Below are 18,557 nucleotides of genomic sequence, written 5' to 3'. Positions count from 1 at the left end.
TTCCTGGCAAAACCGATAGGGTTTTTTTTTATTCATTTTGGGGTGCTGAGGGATAATATGGCTTTTTACTTTTCTCTAGTAGGACAGACATCCAATTCATTTCTCCATATTAATTTATTTAAGAATTGGTCTCGAATTTGAATATTTAGTATTGACCATAGAGAAATGCAAGTTGGGATGTTTTTGATAATCAGTCCTTTTTACCTGACAAGAGTAAAGAGAAGTTCTTGGAAAATTGTAAGGAAGTCATTCTTAAACAACCAACTAAAATTTTTTACAGAATGAGGTCTTACTGGCTTACGTAGAGCATCTGAGGGCGAATAAAGAATCTCAGTTACAATGCAAGGTGGTCTTGTTTTTATTTTCTTCTTAGAACCCTAGGAATAGTTCATCCTTATCCAACCCTCTCATTGTATTTCAAAAGAAATGTGAACTTAGTATGTGTCTGAAAGCAGACACATTTAGAATCACAAGATGTTTAGTAGCAAATGAGGACTTGAACCCAGATTTCTTGAATTCCTGATCCAGTAGAGCTCACTTTGTACCTGTGTGTTTGGGAATGTTTGAGTAGATTCTTTGGTTTGTGAAGAAAACAAAAAAACACAAAAAAACTGAAGGAAGGGTGTGAGGCATAAGGACAGAGGGATTCTCTGGGCAAGAGTTGGAACTTCATTGTAACTGGGCGTCAAGGAGAAAAATGTAACCCAGGGCATATCTAAAGATTTAAGTAAACGAGAGTTTCTGGATCTTCTCTCTAGTGTCTCTGCCTTTAATGTGCTTCAGATACTTTCTTGTAGCTTCTGTTTCTTTTATCGTCTCACCTCTCCTGCTTTCAATGGTGCTTCTTTATAATTACAAACTTTAACCTGTTTATGATCTCACTTAGCCATATTTTTCTTCATGGCTCTTTTTAAGGCATTCTTTCCATTTTAACTCCTATTGTGTGATTGTTTTCTTAGTTCCCAAATCAGATTCCCTATTGCAAGAATCTGATTGGCAGGGCGCCTGGGTGGCTCAGTTGGTTAAGCGACTGCCTTCGGCTCAGGTCATGATCCTGGAGTCGCGGGATCGAGTCCCGCATCGGGCTCCCTGCTCGGCAGGGAGTCTGCTTCTCCCTCTGACCCTCCTCCCTCTCATGCTCTCTGTCTCTCATTCTCTCTCTCTCAAATAAATAAATAAAATTAAAAAAAAGAATCTGATTGGCAGCATCTACGTGCCAGACCATTTCGAAAGACCTAGAGAGCTTACGAATCATCTGCCTTCTGGTCAGGTGCCCACCATGGGCTCAACCCGGGAGAGTGAAACTGGAAACATGGCTGCCTAGAAACGCCCCTCTCCTCAGAGGCTGTGGGCCGTCTGCTTTTCGTCAGAGCCTGTGGCTTGGCAGCCACCATGAGAGACAAGGCCGATGTGTTCTGCATATTGGGAGACTCTCTTTTCCCCCAACACCTCAGGGGCTTAGTTGCAGCACAACCAAAAAGAAAATAATCTTTCTGATCCTTCAGGCTCTTCTACTGCTCTCTTTGAATTTGCTATATTCAGATCAATTCTGGTTATCAAAAAAGTCTCAGCTCAGGTCCGGAGCTCTCTGGGACTCAGATACACAAACTTGTGTTGTCACATCCCTGTCTCCTTAGAAATCTGGGCAAACACTGCACAGAAACACTCTTTCAGAGGGAAAAAGAGCACTCTACTGTGGTTATAAACTGCCACATGGCCAAGCCTTCTCTCTCTAAATGTGTATTTATTATTGACTTGGGCTGAGAGAGTGGAATTCTCAAGAATTTCATTTCCTTCTGGGGGTCCTAGAAAAGAGTCTTAAAAAATAAGAACATGTTGTGAAAACATTATATTATGTAGAACTCCCCTTGAGATTTTAATTTATATTTTCTACGAAATAGTAGTCATTTTGTTAATTTTGTGTTACCTCACTCATCTCTCCCATATTTCTCCAATAAGTACACAACTGTGATCTGATAATTTCTACACAGGTTGCCTTGCAGAAAGATCCTGGTATGCTGCTGTGAGCTAATTACCCAAATTTCACCCTGTGCAAAAGATACTGAAATTTTCATACAAGTACCTTCTTTGCACAAATATGTTTCGAATATATTTTGGTACAAGATTCTAGGAGGTATGGCAGGGGTAAGGGGAAAGAAGATATGCAGGAGAGATTGTTTTCTCCCCAGAAAAAAAAGAAAAATGTTTTGACACTATTTTTAATTTCAAAACACAGCTGTGTAACTATCAGGGAAAAATTAGCTCGGATCATAAAAGTCTTCCATCCAATATTAGGAACTTTCTGCAGTGAAACTCATTGCTTAGATTTGCTTAGATTAGCAACTAGGTATAAATGAAATGATGACAAAAACCCAAGAAATTCTCCTTAAATTGTTATATGCTTGAATGAAATAATGACCATATTTTACTATTTTTGAACATTTAGAAAAGAATGTATATACATATATGTATTTGGTCATTATATATGTATTGGTCAATAATATGGTCATTATTTCATATGTATGTGTGTGTGTGTGTGTATATATATATATATATATATATATATATATATATATATAGCCAATCACTATATTAAGCTATGTTTTCAAAGTTTATGTTTTCTGCCTTTTCCAATGCCTTTTAATCCCGATCTTATTTGGAAAAAAGAATTTGCTATACAGTAGACAGATATACACATGCAATCTGCTAATTATTTTTGGGACTATGTGGGTCTAACAAAGACCAGCTGAGGTTTCGTATAAAGAAGGATCTCACAGGCAGCCGTCATTACATGGTGGGTTATGGGTGGATTCCTTTCATGAATTTAAATACGGCCCCTTAAGAGGCCACATACACCATGCTTACACAGATTGTACACTGTATGTTCATTTTTATTTGCATTTCATTTGGCTTGGTCTTTATACAGGAAACCTTAATTTCACAATTAATTCTTAGCTAAGAAGCTCCATAAAAACTCCTGGGCATCAGATTAGGGAAGAGAGTAATAGACCTACCTGGTTTTCAAATTAATTAAGTACTGCAGTCTTTAAAAGATTAATACAAGAGAATATAAAACTAATCAATCATATATCCTCTACTAGATTTTCTTTTTTTAATCAGGAGAAAAATTTATTTGAGTGAGATTCAAGATCCCATAGGAACATTGGGCTCATAGCAATAAATTTGCTATTTCCTTTGAGATGAACAAAAAATATTTCCACAAAATTTGCCTAATATATCAATAGGTCCTTTAAAAACTTGGCTCATGTGGGTAATAGGCTTAGTTTCCCCCTCTCCCAAATGGATGGCATTGTTGGAAATGCTGTGATATTGGTAAACCAGCTATAGTTATACTGACAATCAATATAAAATGTTTTGTAATTTAGAAAGCAGTCTCCATGTATGTTGTATTATATTGTATTCCCACGAAGGGTAATAAGGAAGAACAATATGAGTGGAATGGAGTTGTATTTTCAGTGTATAATATCCATTCTGTTTCTACATCATTTATTAATTTCAACATTTCTCAGTTGCTTTCTCGTAAGCTCTCATTATGAGCAAGAATGCAGACACTTGAAGATGTTCCTTAAGTCATCTTTACTAGTGCTAATAAATAAGTGGGCACATTTTCAATCTTTAACAAGATGACTTGGTCATATTTTTTGCACACACAATAATAACCTGTAATTTTAGAATAACAAGGAGTCACAGAAGTGGATGTTTAAATACACACAGACACATCATATGTATGTTTGTATATACGTACATGTATGTGTCTTTTGCCAAATAGTTATATTTGGTATGTTGTGCTCGTGGTGAAATCTCAAACAAGTCATGCATGCGTAATAATTAGAAAAATTCCTTACCACAAGGTGTCATTTTTCAGACACTGCAACTTTTTCTTGAGAGCAGATCCGATTTATTAAAAAAGCATTCAAACATGGCAAATATACTAATGTTCCTTATGTTTACTTGCCTACTCAGCATAAGTTGCTCAGCTGTGTTCAGTTCCTGATCATTCTAAATCCTCATTAATTTGCACTAATGAAGGGGATGTCCTTTATAAATTAACAAATTTAATATACCGAATTACCCCAGGAAAAAACATGTTGCTTAAATAAACATCAAGAAAATTGCAGGACTTAATTTTTTTAAATCTGTAATTGCAACAAAATTATTTTCAATCACTTATAACAAAAGGTTGTTTTGTAAGTCAATGAATTCTGCCCAAAACATGCATAAAATGCTTGCTGAGTGATTTTTTTTAAAAATTTTATTATGTTACGTTAATCACCATACATTACATCATTAGTTTTTGATGTAGTGTTGCATGATTCATTGTCTGCGTATAACACCCAGTGCTCCATTCAATACATGCCCTCTTTAATACCCATCACCAGGCTAACCCATCCCCCCACCCCCCTCCCCTCTAGAACCATCAGTTTGTTTCGTAGAGTCCATAGTCTCTCATGGTTCGTCTCCCCCTCCAATTTCCCCCCCTTCATTTTTCCCTTTCTACTATCTTCTTTTTTTTTAACATATATGTTTCAGAGGTACAGGTCTGTGATTCAACAGTCTTACACAATTCACAGCGCTCACCATAGCACATACCCTCCACAATGTCTATCACCCAGCCACCCCATCGCTCCCACCCCACCCCCCACTCCAGCAACCCTCAGTTTGTTTCCTGAGATTAAGAATTCCTCATATCAGTGAGATCATATGATACATGTCTTTCCCTGATCGACTTATTTCGCTCAGCATAATACCCTCCAATTCCATCCACATCGTTGCAAATGGCAAGATTTCATCCCTTTTGATGGCTACATAATATTCCATTGTATATATATATACCACATCTTCTTTATCCATTCATCTGTTGATGGACATCTTGGCTCTTTCCATAGTTTGGCTATTGTGGACATTGCTGCTATAAACATCGGGGTGCACATACCCCTTTGGATCTTTGGGGTAAATACCCAGTAGTGCAATTGCTTCAACTTTTTGAGGAACCTCCATACTGTTTTCCAGAGTGGCTGCACCAGCTTACTTTCCCACCAACAGTGTAGGAGAGTTTCCCTTTTGCTGAGTGATTTTAATCAAAAAGATTAATTTTTCTTATTAGCAAGATTCTTTTAGTGTAGAAGTATACAACTTCTAACTTGTGCTTCCCCCAAGAAAATTCAGAAGGTTTATTTTTAAGGCCATAATTGTTGAAGATATTTTTAAGGTCTCCAGGGTAAATATCTAATTTTAGGAAGGGAGATGATTGCTATTATTAATATTTTTTTAGGAAGGGAGATTATTTTAAGTTGTCTCTGTGTAGATAGATTTTTATAGTAACCTCCTGTTCTGGTATTTTTATGTAACGTTCAATTTAAAAAGGAAACGTTTTGGTTAACCTTTCCTCTAATCTGAGATCTTTTATGTTGGAGATAGAAAAGCTCTGACTTTTTTTTTCTTGGAAGGTCACAGTGGACAACTACTTGGTTTGTCAAAAATAAATTTGAGAAGAGTCTTGATATTCATGCTGGGATTGGGACCTCTGCCCAATTCTTGTGACCCTGAGCTTATGACTTCAGTCTGGCTGTCCTGTCAGTGATGGGTCCTGAAGAACAGAAAAGGAAACCTCTTTCCTAATGTGGGCACTTGCTTGGAAACGTGGATCTTCTTCTGGGTATTCATAGGGAGAGATAAATATTGTGAATCTTTGATTAAAATCTTTCTCTCAGATTAAATTTTTCCCAAAGAAGAGCAATTTCATTTTCTATAGCCCAAATCCAGAAAGTTAGATGTAGTCATGTTAGAAACAGATATTGCCATATTATCAACTCAGACTATCCTCTTTAATGCTTGCTGCTTGAGAAAATCCAAAGGGTATCGTATACCTTCCCATTCTGATTCCTTTCACTTCTTCCCATTTTTTGTGGGTGTAAGAGGCAATGAAGGCTACTTTGGTGGCTTGGTAATAATCTTACACTTTGAATGGTTGGTCTTCCTAATGTTGGAATAGAAAGGACTGTCCATTACTTAATTTTCACAAGAGAAGCACATTTGGTCTTACTAAAGATAGATGTCTGATCTTTATATATTCCTATTAAACATCCCTTCTGAATCTCAGATGCTATTTTTCCCCCCTTCTGATTCCACAAAACCTTGTATCCCTAGAGAAGTGTCTGAGGTTGAAGAAACATTGCCAATTAAATTAAGTCTTCTTACCTACTGGACTAGTCCTACCATGGAAACCTGAAATGGTCATATCTGTATTTTAAGATGATTATGTTGAGTGTGAACATTTCTAACTCCATGATTAACAGGCTGTTAATTCAAACATAAAATGATAATATATATGATTTGCTTAGGATTTTAGTAGGTCTGGTAACTTCTGTAATATATATATATATATTACAACAGATTCAATTTATCTTTTTTGTCCTGGTTAGTAAATAGTGAAGTACTATTTTGTCATTTAACAATAATTATACCAACAGTGAAGGTTGAATGATATTTATCATTGCATCACTACATCTTTCCAGACTTCATAAAACTATGCCTTACTGAAAATACTAGATTTTAGCAAGTGAAACCCTTTTCAAGAAGACAGAATTGGTTAGACAATGTAATCATCCTTCGTTCCATCATAAAGGCAGCAAACTGAAAGCTTGTCAAAGCTTAAACAAAACTGTCACAATTCCCACCATAATGGTGTGTCCAGCAATATGTAGTTTCTCCTTCATTCCCTTGGGGTGGGAGCTCCCTGTTACTCTGTGCCTGCCTGGAGTAGCTGAAAACTCTTGTCAAATAAGGCGCCCATCTGGATTATCACTGGCAATTTTCTGTAGAGTTCAATGCCAGAACTTGGATGTTTTTCACCAATCCCAATGAGAAACATTGCTTGCTTTTGTTTTCGAACAAACATGTAGTTCTCCAAAGATTGATAACTTAAAAATTCTGACCACAGCTTTGATATTTTTTTTACATCTGCCATCTGCCTTCCTCTCTGAGAAGGAACCCACCACCTCCTTGCTGTATATTGTCCTTCACCAGCCCCGTGGGGATAGGGAATCCTTCCTATGTACTCCAGCATTGCTCATCTCATGCTCTTTGCCCAAGAAAGAAGAACTACTTATCTGGACAGCCCCCCCCCCCCTTTTTTTAATGCATTTCTCACATTCAGGCTGGATAGAGCCTGGGCTTTCATCACCGTCTTGCAATCCTTTTCTTCCTTTACACTCTTTTTCGGTTTGAAGGCAGGCTGTGGAAGTGGCTCCTGGCCTCCTGATTATACATCATAATCTCCTATCACCTTTTCTTTTTATAGACATCATCACTGGAATGCCAGCCTCCACCGAAAGAGCATATGTGTCTTCAGGTAAGGAGGACAAGCTCACCAAATTTTACTAACCAGAACGACAGACCTAACTGCTGGCTGCACCTTCTACTAATCAGAATCCCCTCTGCATTCAAACTGTAGCTGCTCTTGTTTTCTGCTCCAGTATTTCCTCTCTGGCTCCTTTTGCCTTTTGGGGTTTTATGTAAAGGGGTACAGTTCTTGGTGTGTGTCTGAAGTTGGGCCTGAGAGGCATGCATGGAGAAAAGAGATGTTTAGATACAACTTAGTGACATTAGACCAGGAAAGTTGACGTCTGGGTTATACGTTGAGTTTTTACAACCTTTCTAGGTGCCTCAGCTGCCTCTGTTCTTTTCATCCACCGTAGTTCATTCCTGGATAATGTGTCTGTGTCCCATCTCTGACCTGTGGGCTCCTAATGAGCAGTTGTGGGTCCCTGAACTTACAGAAAACACCGTTCTGTGCCTAAATTTTTCAAATGTTGGTGCATTGCTTTTTGGTTTGTTTTTGTTTCTTCCTTGCCTGTAATATTTGCCAGTAGCACTTACAGTCTGAGCAGATATTAGCCACTTCTAACCCAGCTCTACTAATGCATGTATAACCATAATTCATTGATTTCTCCATTAGTGTGAATTTAATTAATCTGCTGTGAATTTTTTTCTTTTCTTTTCTCTCTCTCTCTCTTTTTTTTTTTTTACTTCCCTTATCCTCTGTTATTCTATAGTTAAGAGGACCTTGGAATGTTTAAAAATTCGTATTTAATGAGAGGCAAGTTTTTAGAGTCCAAGATTCAAAACTCATTTCAGAAGTACAACAACAACCTGTTTCTGCATGACACCTCACAGTTTACAAAGACATCTCATTTGGTATTCACAATAGATGTGTGAAACAAGACATTATTTTTCTTCATTGTACAGATGAGAAAACTGAAGCATTAGAAATGTTAAGTCATATGTCTCAGCAAGTAGGAGAGCAGATCATTCCAGCTAGCCCAGTATTCCTTCCCATTACCCCGTATTTAATGTTTTGGCTTCATTGATTTCCTTCATTATGGCCGGTACCTTGTTGGGAAGTTGGAGGAGGCCATGTAATCGAACACAGCCTTTTTTGACTTACTTTCATCAGTTTCTCCTCTGCCCTTCCAAGCCATTGTTCAAGATCATAAAAGTTAAATCTCTCTGTATCCCAGATGGCTTTGACCATGTTTAGGGCATATTCATGTGTTGTTCCTAAGATGGACGTATGCATGTTACAGGGTGGGATGATCCTGGAGTCTAAGAGGGTTGTACTTTTCTGAGTAATAGAAAGAAAGCAAGAGAGAAGGGAGGGAGGGGAGGAAAGATAGAGGTAAAAAGAACAACAAAAAGGAACAAAAATTGTTGAGTTATCTGAATTTTCTTCCCCTTTCCTTCAGGCATTTCTTTCTTATAAGGGACTTCACTATCTGACTCCATAGATATTGTTAGGAACCTGAGCTTCTCAGATTATGTGGTGCTTCTCTTGGGAATCGGGAGTGACTATCATTATTATTTTCCGATATATGACTTGAATATAACTTTCTGGCTGCTGAATTTCAGTCCCTCTTTGATACTAACTTGTTCTTCTTTCTGACTAATAAAAACCCTTAGGTCCCGTGCTTTTTTTTCTGCATAAATTGTGTTTTATGCTCTATCTGTATTTAAATACTAGCTTTCCTTCCTTTGCTACCTAAGAGAATCTTGCCACTATACATCTCCAGTGACCTTATTATGAATTTATTTAGCATGTTTGTTTGATCCTACCGTAACCGCTCCAGTGGATCATGCATGGACTTTATTCAGCACCGTATTTGGTCAGGGTGTGTATGCAGACCATGTTGCCTGAGAACAGATTCATTCTTCTTCTTTTTTTTTTTTTCCTCTGTGCGTGAAAGTTGACTTTCATTCTTTCTGAATATGGGGATTGTTCTCTTTGGTTTCATGTTTCTGAAAGTCAAGACCACACTTGAGAGAAGGAATGGGCCATCTCACCTGTCCTGTGGATCTGTTCAGAGTCATGTTTCTAGGAAGTTCATACACCAGTTGGTATGTGGGGTATCTCTGCAGGTGGACTGACTCCATTTTCATCCTTTGGGTTTGGACTACAGAAATAGTCCTCCGTGGTCTCTGAATATTGCATACATCTTCTTCCAACTTTGAAATGCTTCAGCTTTTCTATTGCACTGTTTCCTAGTCCTCTTTTTCTGGATGATCCCCAAGCCTGGCACATTTCTGATGTAAGAATGCAAGCCACCTGACTCAATAAAGCCTCATTTCACTTCTTTGTTTTATAGAGTCTCCCATTAGAATATCAGTATCAACAGAAGGAGCAAATACTTCTTCATGTAAGTATATTTGAATATTCCATTCACTAGTTTTTAACCCAAGACAGTATCTGCCTCTGGAGATGGTGTTCCTGTTGATCCTCCGTCCTCACTGAGGAACAGTACATCATGAGTTTGGGAGCAGGCTGGTATTTGCTGTTTGGAAGGGAATGGCCCTGTGCTATGCTTGTGGGAGGCGGGGGTGGGGAGGGGGGGATTAGATATCCCCTCCCCCTAAGATACACAGGGACATTAGAAGATACCACATATGTGGTGGTGTTATAATGTAGTGTCTTTGAATATTGAAAAATGACTGCAGAGCCTCTGAGGCCTGGTTCTGGGTGAGCAATGAAGAACATCGTTAGTTGTTTTTAGTGTGTCTTGTTGCCTTTAGCAATTGCTTGAGGCCTGATACCCAGCTGTTTGGGGCCTATTCTAAAGCTCCCTGGTTCTCACATAAAGTCTGCTGTGATAGAGTAAGGAAACTATATATAGATGCCCTTAATTCAAATTCGATAGCAATTATGAAAATGTTTGAAGGCACGTCCCTAGGCAAGATCTCAGATTAGTTTTCATCTGTTTAATGTGAAATGTGCTTTGTGCTTGTGGAGTTCTACAACTGTTAGATTGGTTGGTGCTTTGTGCCATGTCAGGGGAACGTAAGAAATTAGCAAGGACTGGTAAAAATAGTTTTGATATTTATGAATTGTGAATAGCGTCGAATTAAATTTTGATATCCAGCGGGGGAATTTATCAGACCTTGAAAATAAAACCTATAATTACAGTCTTTCTCTCCCTTATTTTAGCTCTTTATTTAAAGCTATTTCTCAGCCTGAGAAGCTCTTCAATAAGTAGATATTCCCAATTATTTTATTCCAACCCGGGGAGCGTGTTTAAGATACAGTTTCCTTTGGCTGTCAACATGGTAGGAAGCACTTGCAGGAAGGTCTGTATTTTAGGCCACTTCATTTGTTTTGTCCATCTGTTTAAATAAATCCAGTTTGAACCTAAAGCCTTTCCCTTCAGGTTCGTACCAGAACTGTAACGATATGATGTAAACATTTTTTTATTGCATGAAGTATGATGTTTTCACTATATTTTAGCTAGATAAAGCATCATTTAACTAGATTGATGGAAGCAATCTAGTGGGATCAAACAGGAAATAAGATGCCAGAGAGGACTAAATTGGCTTCTTCTGTATTCTAAAGATACTCATTACATAGTCTAAAACGTTAATCCCTTCTGGGGAGCTTGGGATATTTGTTATTTAATTCTACTTATAAAAAGATTAGTATAATTATATAGATTTTAGCTAACTAGCATTAAGGAATCATGTTGAGCTTTGTTTTAGGTTTTTGAGTGTTTATTATACAAGGGCAAATACTAGATTTTTCTTTTTGGCATTTTGTCTGGGAACAATTTCTCCCCTGCATGATTCATTGAATAAAGTTATTGAAACTCTTGTAATTGGAACTCTCCTGCTATCATTAACGGGGCGATGGATGCTATCCTGAAGCATATCCGAGTAGTTTTGGAATAGAAGAAATACTTCTTTGGGTTTTCCAGAGCTTGAGGGAACTGAAATGAATCTCTCAGTTTACATTTGTATTCATTGCAATACTGTTGAGAGAGAAATAATGTTGAAATCTGACTCTGATCTCTAACTCTCAGCAGAGTTAGTTCCTGATATTTGGTAAAGGTTTAAGACTAAGAAAGAAGGCTTTGTATTTTAATATCATGTTAAAATATTTCAGTGCGCCATTTTCATACATTTCCCCCCCCTTTCCCCGTTCATGCTCGGTTCTCAGTAAATACTGTGGAATTGATTCGTGCATACATTTTCTTAATCTCATGAAAATGCGCTCTGTAAAAAAGTATAACCAAGAGTGGCAGGATTCTATGTCCAGTCTTGGCAAGAGCGGCGTGAGGCGCTCAACCCATCCAGAGGGAGCAGAACTCTGCAGTGCAGAACCCTGTGACGTCAACAGAGCTCCATCTAGCAAAGGCTGAAGGGGAAACTTGAGGAAGCAGAAATAGCCAGAAGCGGGACTTAAACATTCAAATGCTATATAAGAGTCGAAGGCCTTGGGAAAGTTCACATGGGTCAGAAATAATCAGCACCGAAGAATAGGTTCCTTTTCGCTTTGTTTCCACCAGAAAGGAGACACCAGTAAATCCCCGCGCATGAGAAGTGAATGCAATGTAATCATATTTGTGTGGGCTGCATTCTTGGCACTCCTGGCACTGGTGTTTGCTGTGTACATTTTGAAAAGCCTTTCTATGGCTTCAGCAAACCTGCTGTGGATCATGATGAGTTGGCGTGCTCTTGGGGTCAGGCAGCCCTGTTACTTGGCCGTTCTTGAGGCACGAAGCTGCGCACCTGTGTGCAGGAGCAGCTCCTTGCTGCCGGCCCCGTTGATGAGAGCCTCTGGCGGCTGAGTAAACCCTGAGAGGGTTCAGCAGCGTCGGTTTGTGCCCTCGGCCCTGCGCGGAGGCCCCCCCGAAGGATGCCGGGTCCATCTTTTCTGCCGGCAGCCTGCTTCTCCCCAGAGCCTTCCCTGACCACGCCCGCCCTCGGAGTTCTACTTTTGTGCTCTGTAACTCCTGGTGGGATAGAAAAACACAGAGACGAGAACAAGCATTGCCCACCTACCTATCTGAAATACTACTGCTAATATTTTTTTTTTTAAGATTTTATTTATTTATTTGAAAGAGAGAGAATGAGAGAGAGAGAGCATGAGAGGGAGGAGGGTCAGAGGGAGAAGCAGGCTTCCCGCAGAGCAGGGAGCCTGATGTGGGGCTCGATCCCAGAACCCTGGGATCATGACCCGAGCCGAAGGCAGTTGCTCAACCGACTGAGCCACCCAGGCGCCCTACAGTTATCTTCTGAAAGATACTAGGCACGATTATCTTGCTGCTCTTAAGACAGTCCAAATTTTGTTTGAAGAAATGTTTTAGGGAAATGTTTGCCTCCATGTTTTAAGTGTAACTCTTGATGGTTTATTTAGCTTTTTATGTGGGGAAAGGGTATGAAATTTAGGTTGGGGAAATGATTTGAGGGAATTTCTTAGGAATAACCTATTTTATTTTTTTTATTTTTATTTTTGAATTTTATTTATTTATTTTTTAAATTTATTTATTTGAGACAGAGAGAATGAGAGACAGAGAGCATGAGAGGGAGGAGGGTCAGAGGGAGAAGCAGACTCCCTGCCGAGCAGGGAGCCCGATGCGGGACTCGATCCCGGGACTCCAGGATCATGACCTGAGCCGAAGGCAGTCGCCCAACCAACTGAGCCACCCAGGCGCCCACTACTGCTAATATTTTAATATACATTCTTCTTATCAGTGTTTTTCATTCTGGCTTTCTATTTATCCACCCTCCCTCCATCTACTTAATGTATCATACGCATTTATCTGGTGTTACCAAATACAAATCAGAAGTATTTTAAAATACTGTTTCTGGATCTTAAACTTTTAAATAATTCTTTAAATCACTGTAACAGGGTGCCTGGGTGGCTCAGTTGGTTAAGCGACTGCCTTCAGCTCAGGTCATGGTCCTGGAGTCCCGGGATCGAGTCCCACATCGGGCTCCTGGCTCGGCGGGGAGCCTGTTTCTCCCTCTGACCCTCTCCCCTCTCATGCTGTCTCTCTCTCTCTCTCTCTCAAATAAATAAATAAATAAAAATCTTTTAAAAAATTTTAAAAATCACTGTAACAATAAAGCACTTGTTCTTGACTGGAGGTTTTAAGGGATTTATGTTTCATTTACAAATACCTTATCATTTATTTCCCCTTCGTATTTATTATTCCTAGCATTTCATAAATATTGGTGAAATATCAAAGGTACTAGTCCTTCCCTTTGGAAGGAAAATTTTAACTATTTCTTTTTTGAAACTGGGATTGAAATTTGCATTGTACACTCACTATTTTTAGAGTTGCTAATTTATAAAATTTTCAAGAAGTTTCTGGTAATGATCTCCCAGTAAAGATTAACATTATTTGCCTTTATTTTATTTACTTTGTTTTGGTAAATGTGGCTTCTGTGACTTGAAACGTGTAATTTGCTAAATGAGTGTCCTGTTACACGTTAAGTGCTATTGTATAAGGAGAAGAATATGAACCTTACAAAACAATTAGTAGAACTCTCTTGTTCCTCCTTCACATAGGATCAGCAAAAAAGTAAAAGAAGTGCTTAGAACAAACCTTAATGACTTCTCTCTGAAGTGCCATCTGCCCGTGACCATATCTTGCTGACGATTTTATTGAACGCCATAAAAAAGTACATTTGTTAATACCAGTCAATTTACTGAATTAAGAACCATCCATTCCAATTTAATATATAAACAACGGAAACAAAAATGACAAGTCTAATGAATAGTAATTAGAAAAAAATAAAGATAAGTTTCTGGAAAATGATCTTAAATAGTAATAAGTGTTTCTAATAATAATAATAATAATAATGTCAAACATCTGTTGAAGGCTTTCTGTGTGCCAGGCACTGTGCTAGGTAATTTGCATGGAGAACCATAACTCATGGTTCTCATAAAACCTTAATCCATTCTTCAGATGTTGAGGCTGATAAATTTTGTCTGAAGTCACACAAGCAGAATACAAACCCAGGCAATCCACTAGCCTGCTATGCATGACATGTGAGGTTTTGTTGCCTCAAAGAAAAAGCCTTTAATATGAAAAGGAATGAGATTCTGTGAATGGGCTGGAAAATAATCTTTGACATGAAGTGGATTGGGAGTGTGGGTGGTAGCTTAGGTAAATGCATGACCTGGGACCACTTGAGCCCATGTTACCTGTGTGTTACGCACATCAAAGCATGCCGGGCAGCGAGGGGGAAAGGACAGAACACACACCTTGGGTGGACACATGCTCGGAAGTCTAAATACGATGCTGTAATTGCTAGGTAATCTTAGACAAATTGTCTAACCTCCCTGAGACTCAGTTTTAAGGTCTATATAGTCTTGTTTATCTCAAATCTACATTGGAAGCCTAATGTGGGAAAATTAATGTGAATCATTTAGCACAGCTTTGCTTTTAGGTGGTCTCCCCTATCTGTGGGAGAGAGAAAAATGAAAAACTGATGTGGCCTTGAAGAGAGAAAGGTAATCAGAGGAGTCCTTGCATCTCGTTTGAACAATGTAGGAAAATATCTTTATTTTTGGAGGAGGAAGGGAGTTAATTATTTGCATTCCAAATGATGATGCTGAAAGTTCTATGCCAAGTAATCACTGTCTTTTGAAAATATTATATATTCTCAGCTAAGGCTGCCTTGCAAAGGAACTTATCCAGGAAGTCCTCTTTGAAATCTCTGAATGAAATGGACAATTCAATCTTTAATGTGGCACCTAAAAGAGCCAGCTGAAGGGGAAAATGTCTTTTGTCTGCAGGACATTTCTGTTATAATGAGATACAGCATTTTCACTTGGGAATAACACAGTGATATGTATTGATTAGATTGGGCCACGTCCACATCCGCTGGTCCCTTGGTGAGATTTAAAGCTATGATTCTTACATTCCACCCTCAGCTGCAACTGACCTACCTCCTTTAATGGTAGAGGAAACTGCCTGGACCTTTGCTAAATGATTCTCAGCTGGAAAAATGGTATTTCAATTTCCAATCTTTATTGGTGGCAAAATATGAAGTCTGTCCTTGTCCCCGTTGGAGAGCTACTTCCAATTGAATGCAAATTGTGTTTCCAGGTTTCTCTAAACATGGCATTTTCAGGGGTGTGGCGGCTCCATCTGTTGTGGAGAATGACAAACAGATTCCCATGCATGAGATAGCAATAAGAAAATAATTTAAAAAGGAAATTGCCCAACTGGTATTACTTCCATCTTTCTAATTGCCTAGACACTTAACAGATTTTTAGGACAAGAAGTGACTTGGAGCACCGAGGTGTATATCACAGCCATTTCTGTGCTCAGGCAAATTACTGCCTTCATGGTCATTCATTCATTTTGTGAGTGACTATATCTTACTTTTTTTCTTAAAGTACCACCTGCAACTGTAATACAGTTCTTCAGTTCTGCCTTTGACCTTTCTGAAGTCATTCCCTGTCTCTAACTGCATTCCACCACCCAACAAGATAATCTTGGAACTTTTGGTCAAGCTTATAATGAAATTATAGTTAACCTTTTATATTCAGTTGAAATTAACCTTTACAAAATTATTCTTTTGAACCATGACATAAATCATATATGTGTAGGTGTATATATACATAACTGATATTTGTATCACGCTGTATATTTTATAAGGCATATTTTTATATATTGAGTCATTTATTCACACAGGAACTCTGTGACCTAGATTTTATCCCATTTGTTGGCCGAGGGGTTGAGGCTCAGACATTCTGACATGTCCAAATTCCAAAAATTAAGTAGGTGGTAGAGCAGAAACTTAAACCTGAATCTTCTGATAGCAAATATCATGGTCTTTTATTTACAAAATCTTAGGGGATCTGTTCAGCTAGTTTGAGGGAAGGCCTTCTTTAAAAAAAAAAAAAAAAAAAGAAGAAAAGAAAAGCATCAAGATACAGTTTTTATAAAGACTCCAGGAATAAAATCACATTAGTCCCAGTTATCCCAAAGCCTGCTTTTATTGAAGTAATACACTTTCCACACACTATAAGGTAATGAAATGGACAGGTGAGCCCTTAGTCAATGGCAACACAATTCAAGGGTGTAATAGTAAAAAAGGAGGCAGAAGTGTTGGTCTAGAATTATTGCAGTGACCTTGCTGTTGGCTTTGTTATTTTGAGAATGATGTGGTGTATTTCCAAATACACTATTTTACAGAGATTCAAATACTCTTAGAGTCATTGTGCTAAGGGGAGTCTGATCTTCATCAAACAGGCATACAGACCTCCCTTGGTGGTAGTTTATGTTTGGGATATATGCACTGCCTTATTCCAGACTAACTGCTGTTTAATTTAGTGCATGGTATCTTAAATCCTGAAAATTATTTGTATGATAGAGTAATTCATTAGTGGAAAATTATCAGATCTGGAGCAACTATTTCTCTGTATTTTATTCCTTGGGGAAATTTTTACTGAAATATTCTCTTTAACATTAAAAAAAATTTGTCAGTCTTTTTGTATGTCAGCTGGAAGAGGGGAGGACGTCTTTATTTTTCCTGTTTTCAGAGTGGTAAAAGCTATAGTAAGTGTTTTTAATCATTTGGGACAGAGCAGTGAAATGGATTAGTTAGAAAAGGGTTTTAATTGGGGCGCCTGGGTGGCTCAGTTGGTTAAGCGACTGCCTTCGGCTCAGGTCATGATCCTGGAGTCCCTGGATTGAGTCCCGCATCGGGCTCCTTGCTCAGCAGGGAGTCTGCTTCTCCCTCTGACCCTCCCCCCTCTCATGCTCTCTCTCTCTCTATCTCATTCTCTCTCAAATAAATAAATAAAATCTTTAAAAAAAAAAAGAAAAGGGTTTTAATTTTTTAAATGGTGAGTGGAGGCAAGGGAATGGAGACAGGTATGTATCAAGAAAGCATCTAGAAGAACAGAGCTAGCAAGATTTTGATAAATTATGCTGAACTTGGTGGTTTTCTTTATTTTCTTTATTTCTTTATTTTTTTTTTCAAGTTACCTAGGGATCTGAGAAATAGAAAGATGGGAATAGAAGCCTTTAAATTAGATGATGGGAATAGAAGCCTTTAAATTAGACCCGGGGTGCTCTAGGAAACAGCTCTCTCCCTGGGGCAGAAGGAAGAATTAGATAGAAGAAGGGACAAGGAGCAACATGATAAAGCAGCAGCAAAATATAAAACAGGGATTGTGATTTAAGAGTTTATCAATTACAGGCTATAGAAATTTAACTCCAAAGGGCTTAATTATAAAGAGAGTATGTCGGCTTCCATAACCAGCCCAATTTGATCCAGAGCCTCAATTTCATAAGGGAATGGTTTCTCAGTCTTCATGCTTTATTTCTCTACAGATGTTAGCTTCATTCTTAGTGGGCTTTCTCTGCCCAACAAGGAGATAACTGCTGGTACCTCTAAGCCTGAACCCCTCAGCCCATAATCTAAAAAGAGGAAAAAGTCTACTCCTTATCCACACAGCTGAATTTAAGGAAGAATCTGATTGGCTCTATCTGTGTCATATGCCTACCCCAAAAATCATTACTGTATCTGGGGTGATTAATGACTTCCGCTGGGCAGGGGCGGGATCAGATATCCACTGCTGTGTGTGTTTGGGTCAGTGAGGCAGATGGGCTCAGCCCCTTGGGAACTGCAGGGTATAGGTTCATTACAGAGAAGAAGGTTTTGTACCTAAAGAAGGGCATAGTGGGCCAGACAGGCAAAACCAACACGGTCCTCTATGGCTGATGAGCAGACAGCTTGAGAAGAATCAGGAAATAGATATCTCCCAGAGAATTTTAAAGGAAAATTAAAAATAGATATTACTGAACATTGTTTAACTGGGCAGACAAAATTAAAGCAGAAATTTTTAAAGAAAATGAGTTGGAAAACCGAAGACAATTGAAATACCTTGAAAGACTCTTTATTAGAACCTATGAGTTGACTATATAATCATTCTTAAAAATACCATCTTTTTTTTTTTAAATCCAGAAACTTAATGCTTTTCTGAAGAAAGTAGAAAAGAGTAAAAAAAAATGAGATAAAGTTTTCAAGTTAGAATGCATGGGAAGCAGTTTTGAAACCTGTAAAATGTTCTGACTTTGGAGTTAAAAATCAAAGTCTGCTTGATCCAGATTCTTCTATTAAAAAATCTATGCTTAAGTAGATTTTGAAAAATTACTAGTTTCTTTCACCAGAGTAACTGTATCTCCCTTCCTTCCTTCCTTCCTTCCTTCCTTCCTTCCTTCCTTCCTTCCTTCCTTCCTTCCTTC

At 38.4% G+C, this 18,557-nt stretch overlaps 1 protein-coding gene across 1 annotated transcript in view; it reads left to right on the top strand.

The window, feature by feature from the left end:
• Nucleotides 1-18,557, top strand: part of NRG1 (neuregulin 1) — a 1,093,773-nt gene that overhangs the window by 934,052 nt on the left and 141,164 nt on the right. Inside the window, exons 4-5 of the mRNA XM_035004068.1 lie at nt 7,322-7,372; nt 9,663-9,713. Of these exons, the coding sequence (XP_034859959.1) occupies nt 7,322-7,372; nt 9,663-9,713 (102 nt within the window). The remainder of the gene's footprint in view (nt 1-7,321; nt 7,373-9,662; nt 9,714-18,557) is intronic.

Source organism: Mirounga leonina, unplaced genomic scaffold, assembly GCF_011800145.1.
Source record: "Mirounga leonina isolate KUSES-001 unplaced genomic scaffold, KU_Mleo_1.0 Mir_128, whole genome shotgun sequence".
NCBI lineage: Eukaryota > Metazoa > Chordata > Mammalia > Carnivora > Phocidae > Mirounga > Mirounga leonina.
This window is presented reverse-complemented; position numbering and strand designations above follow the sequence as displayed.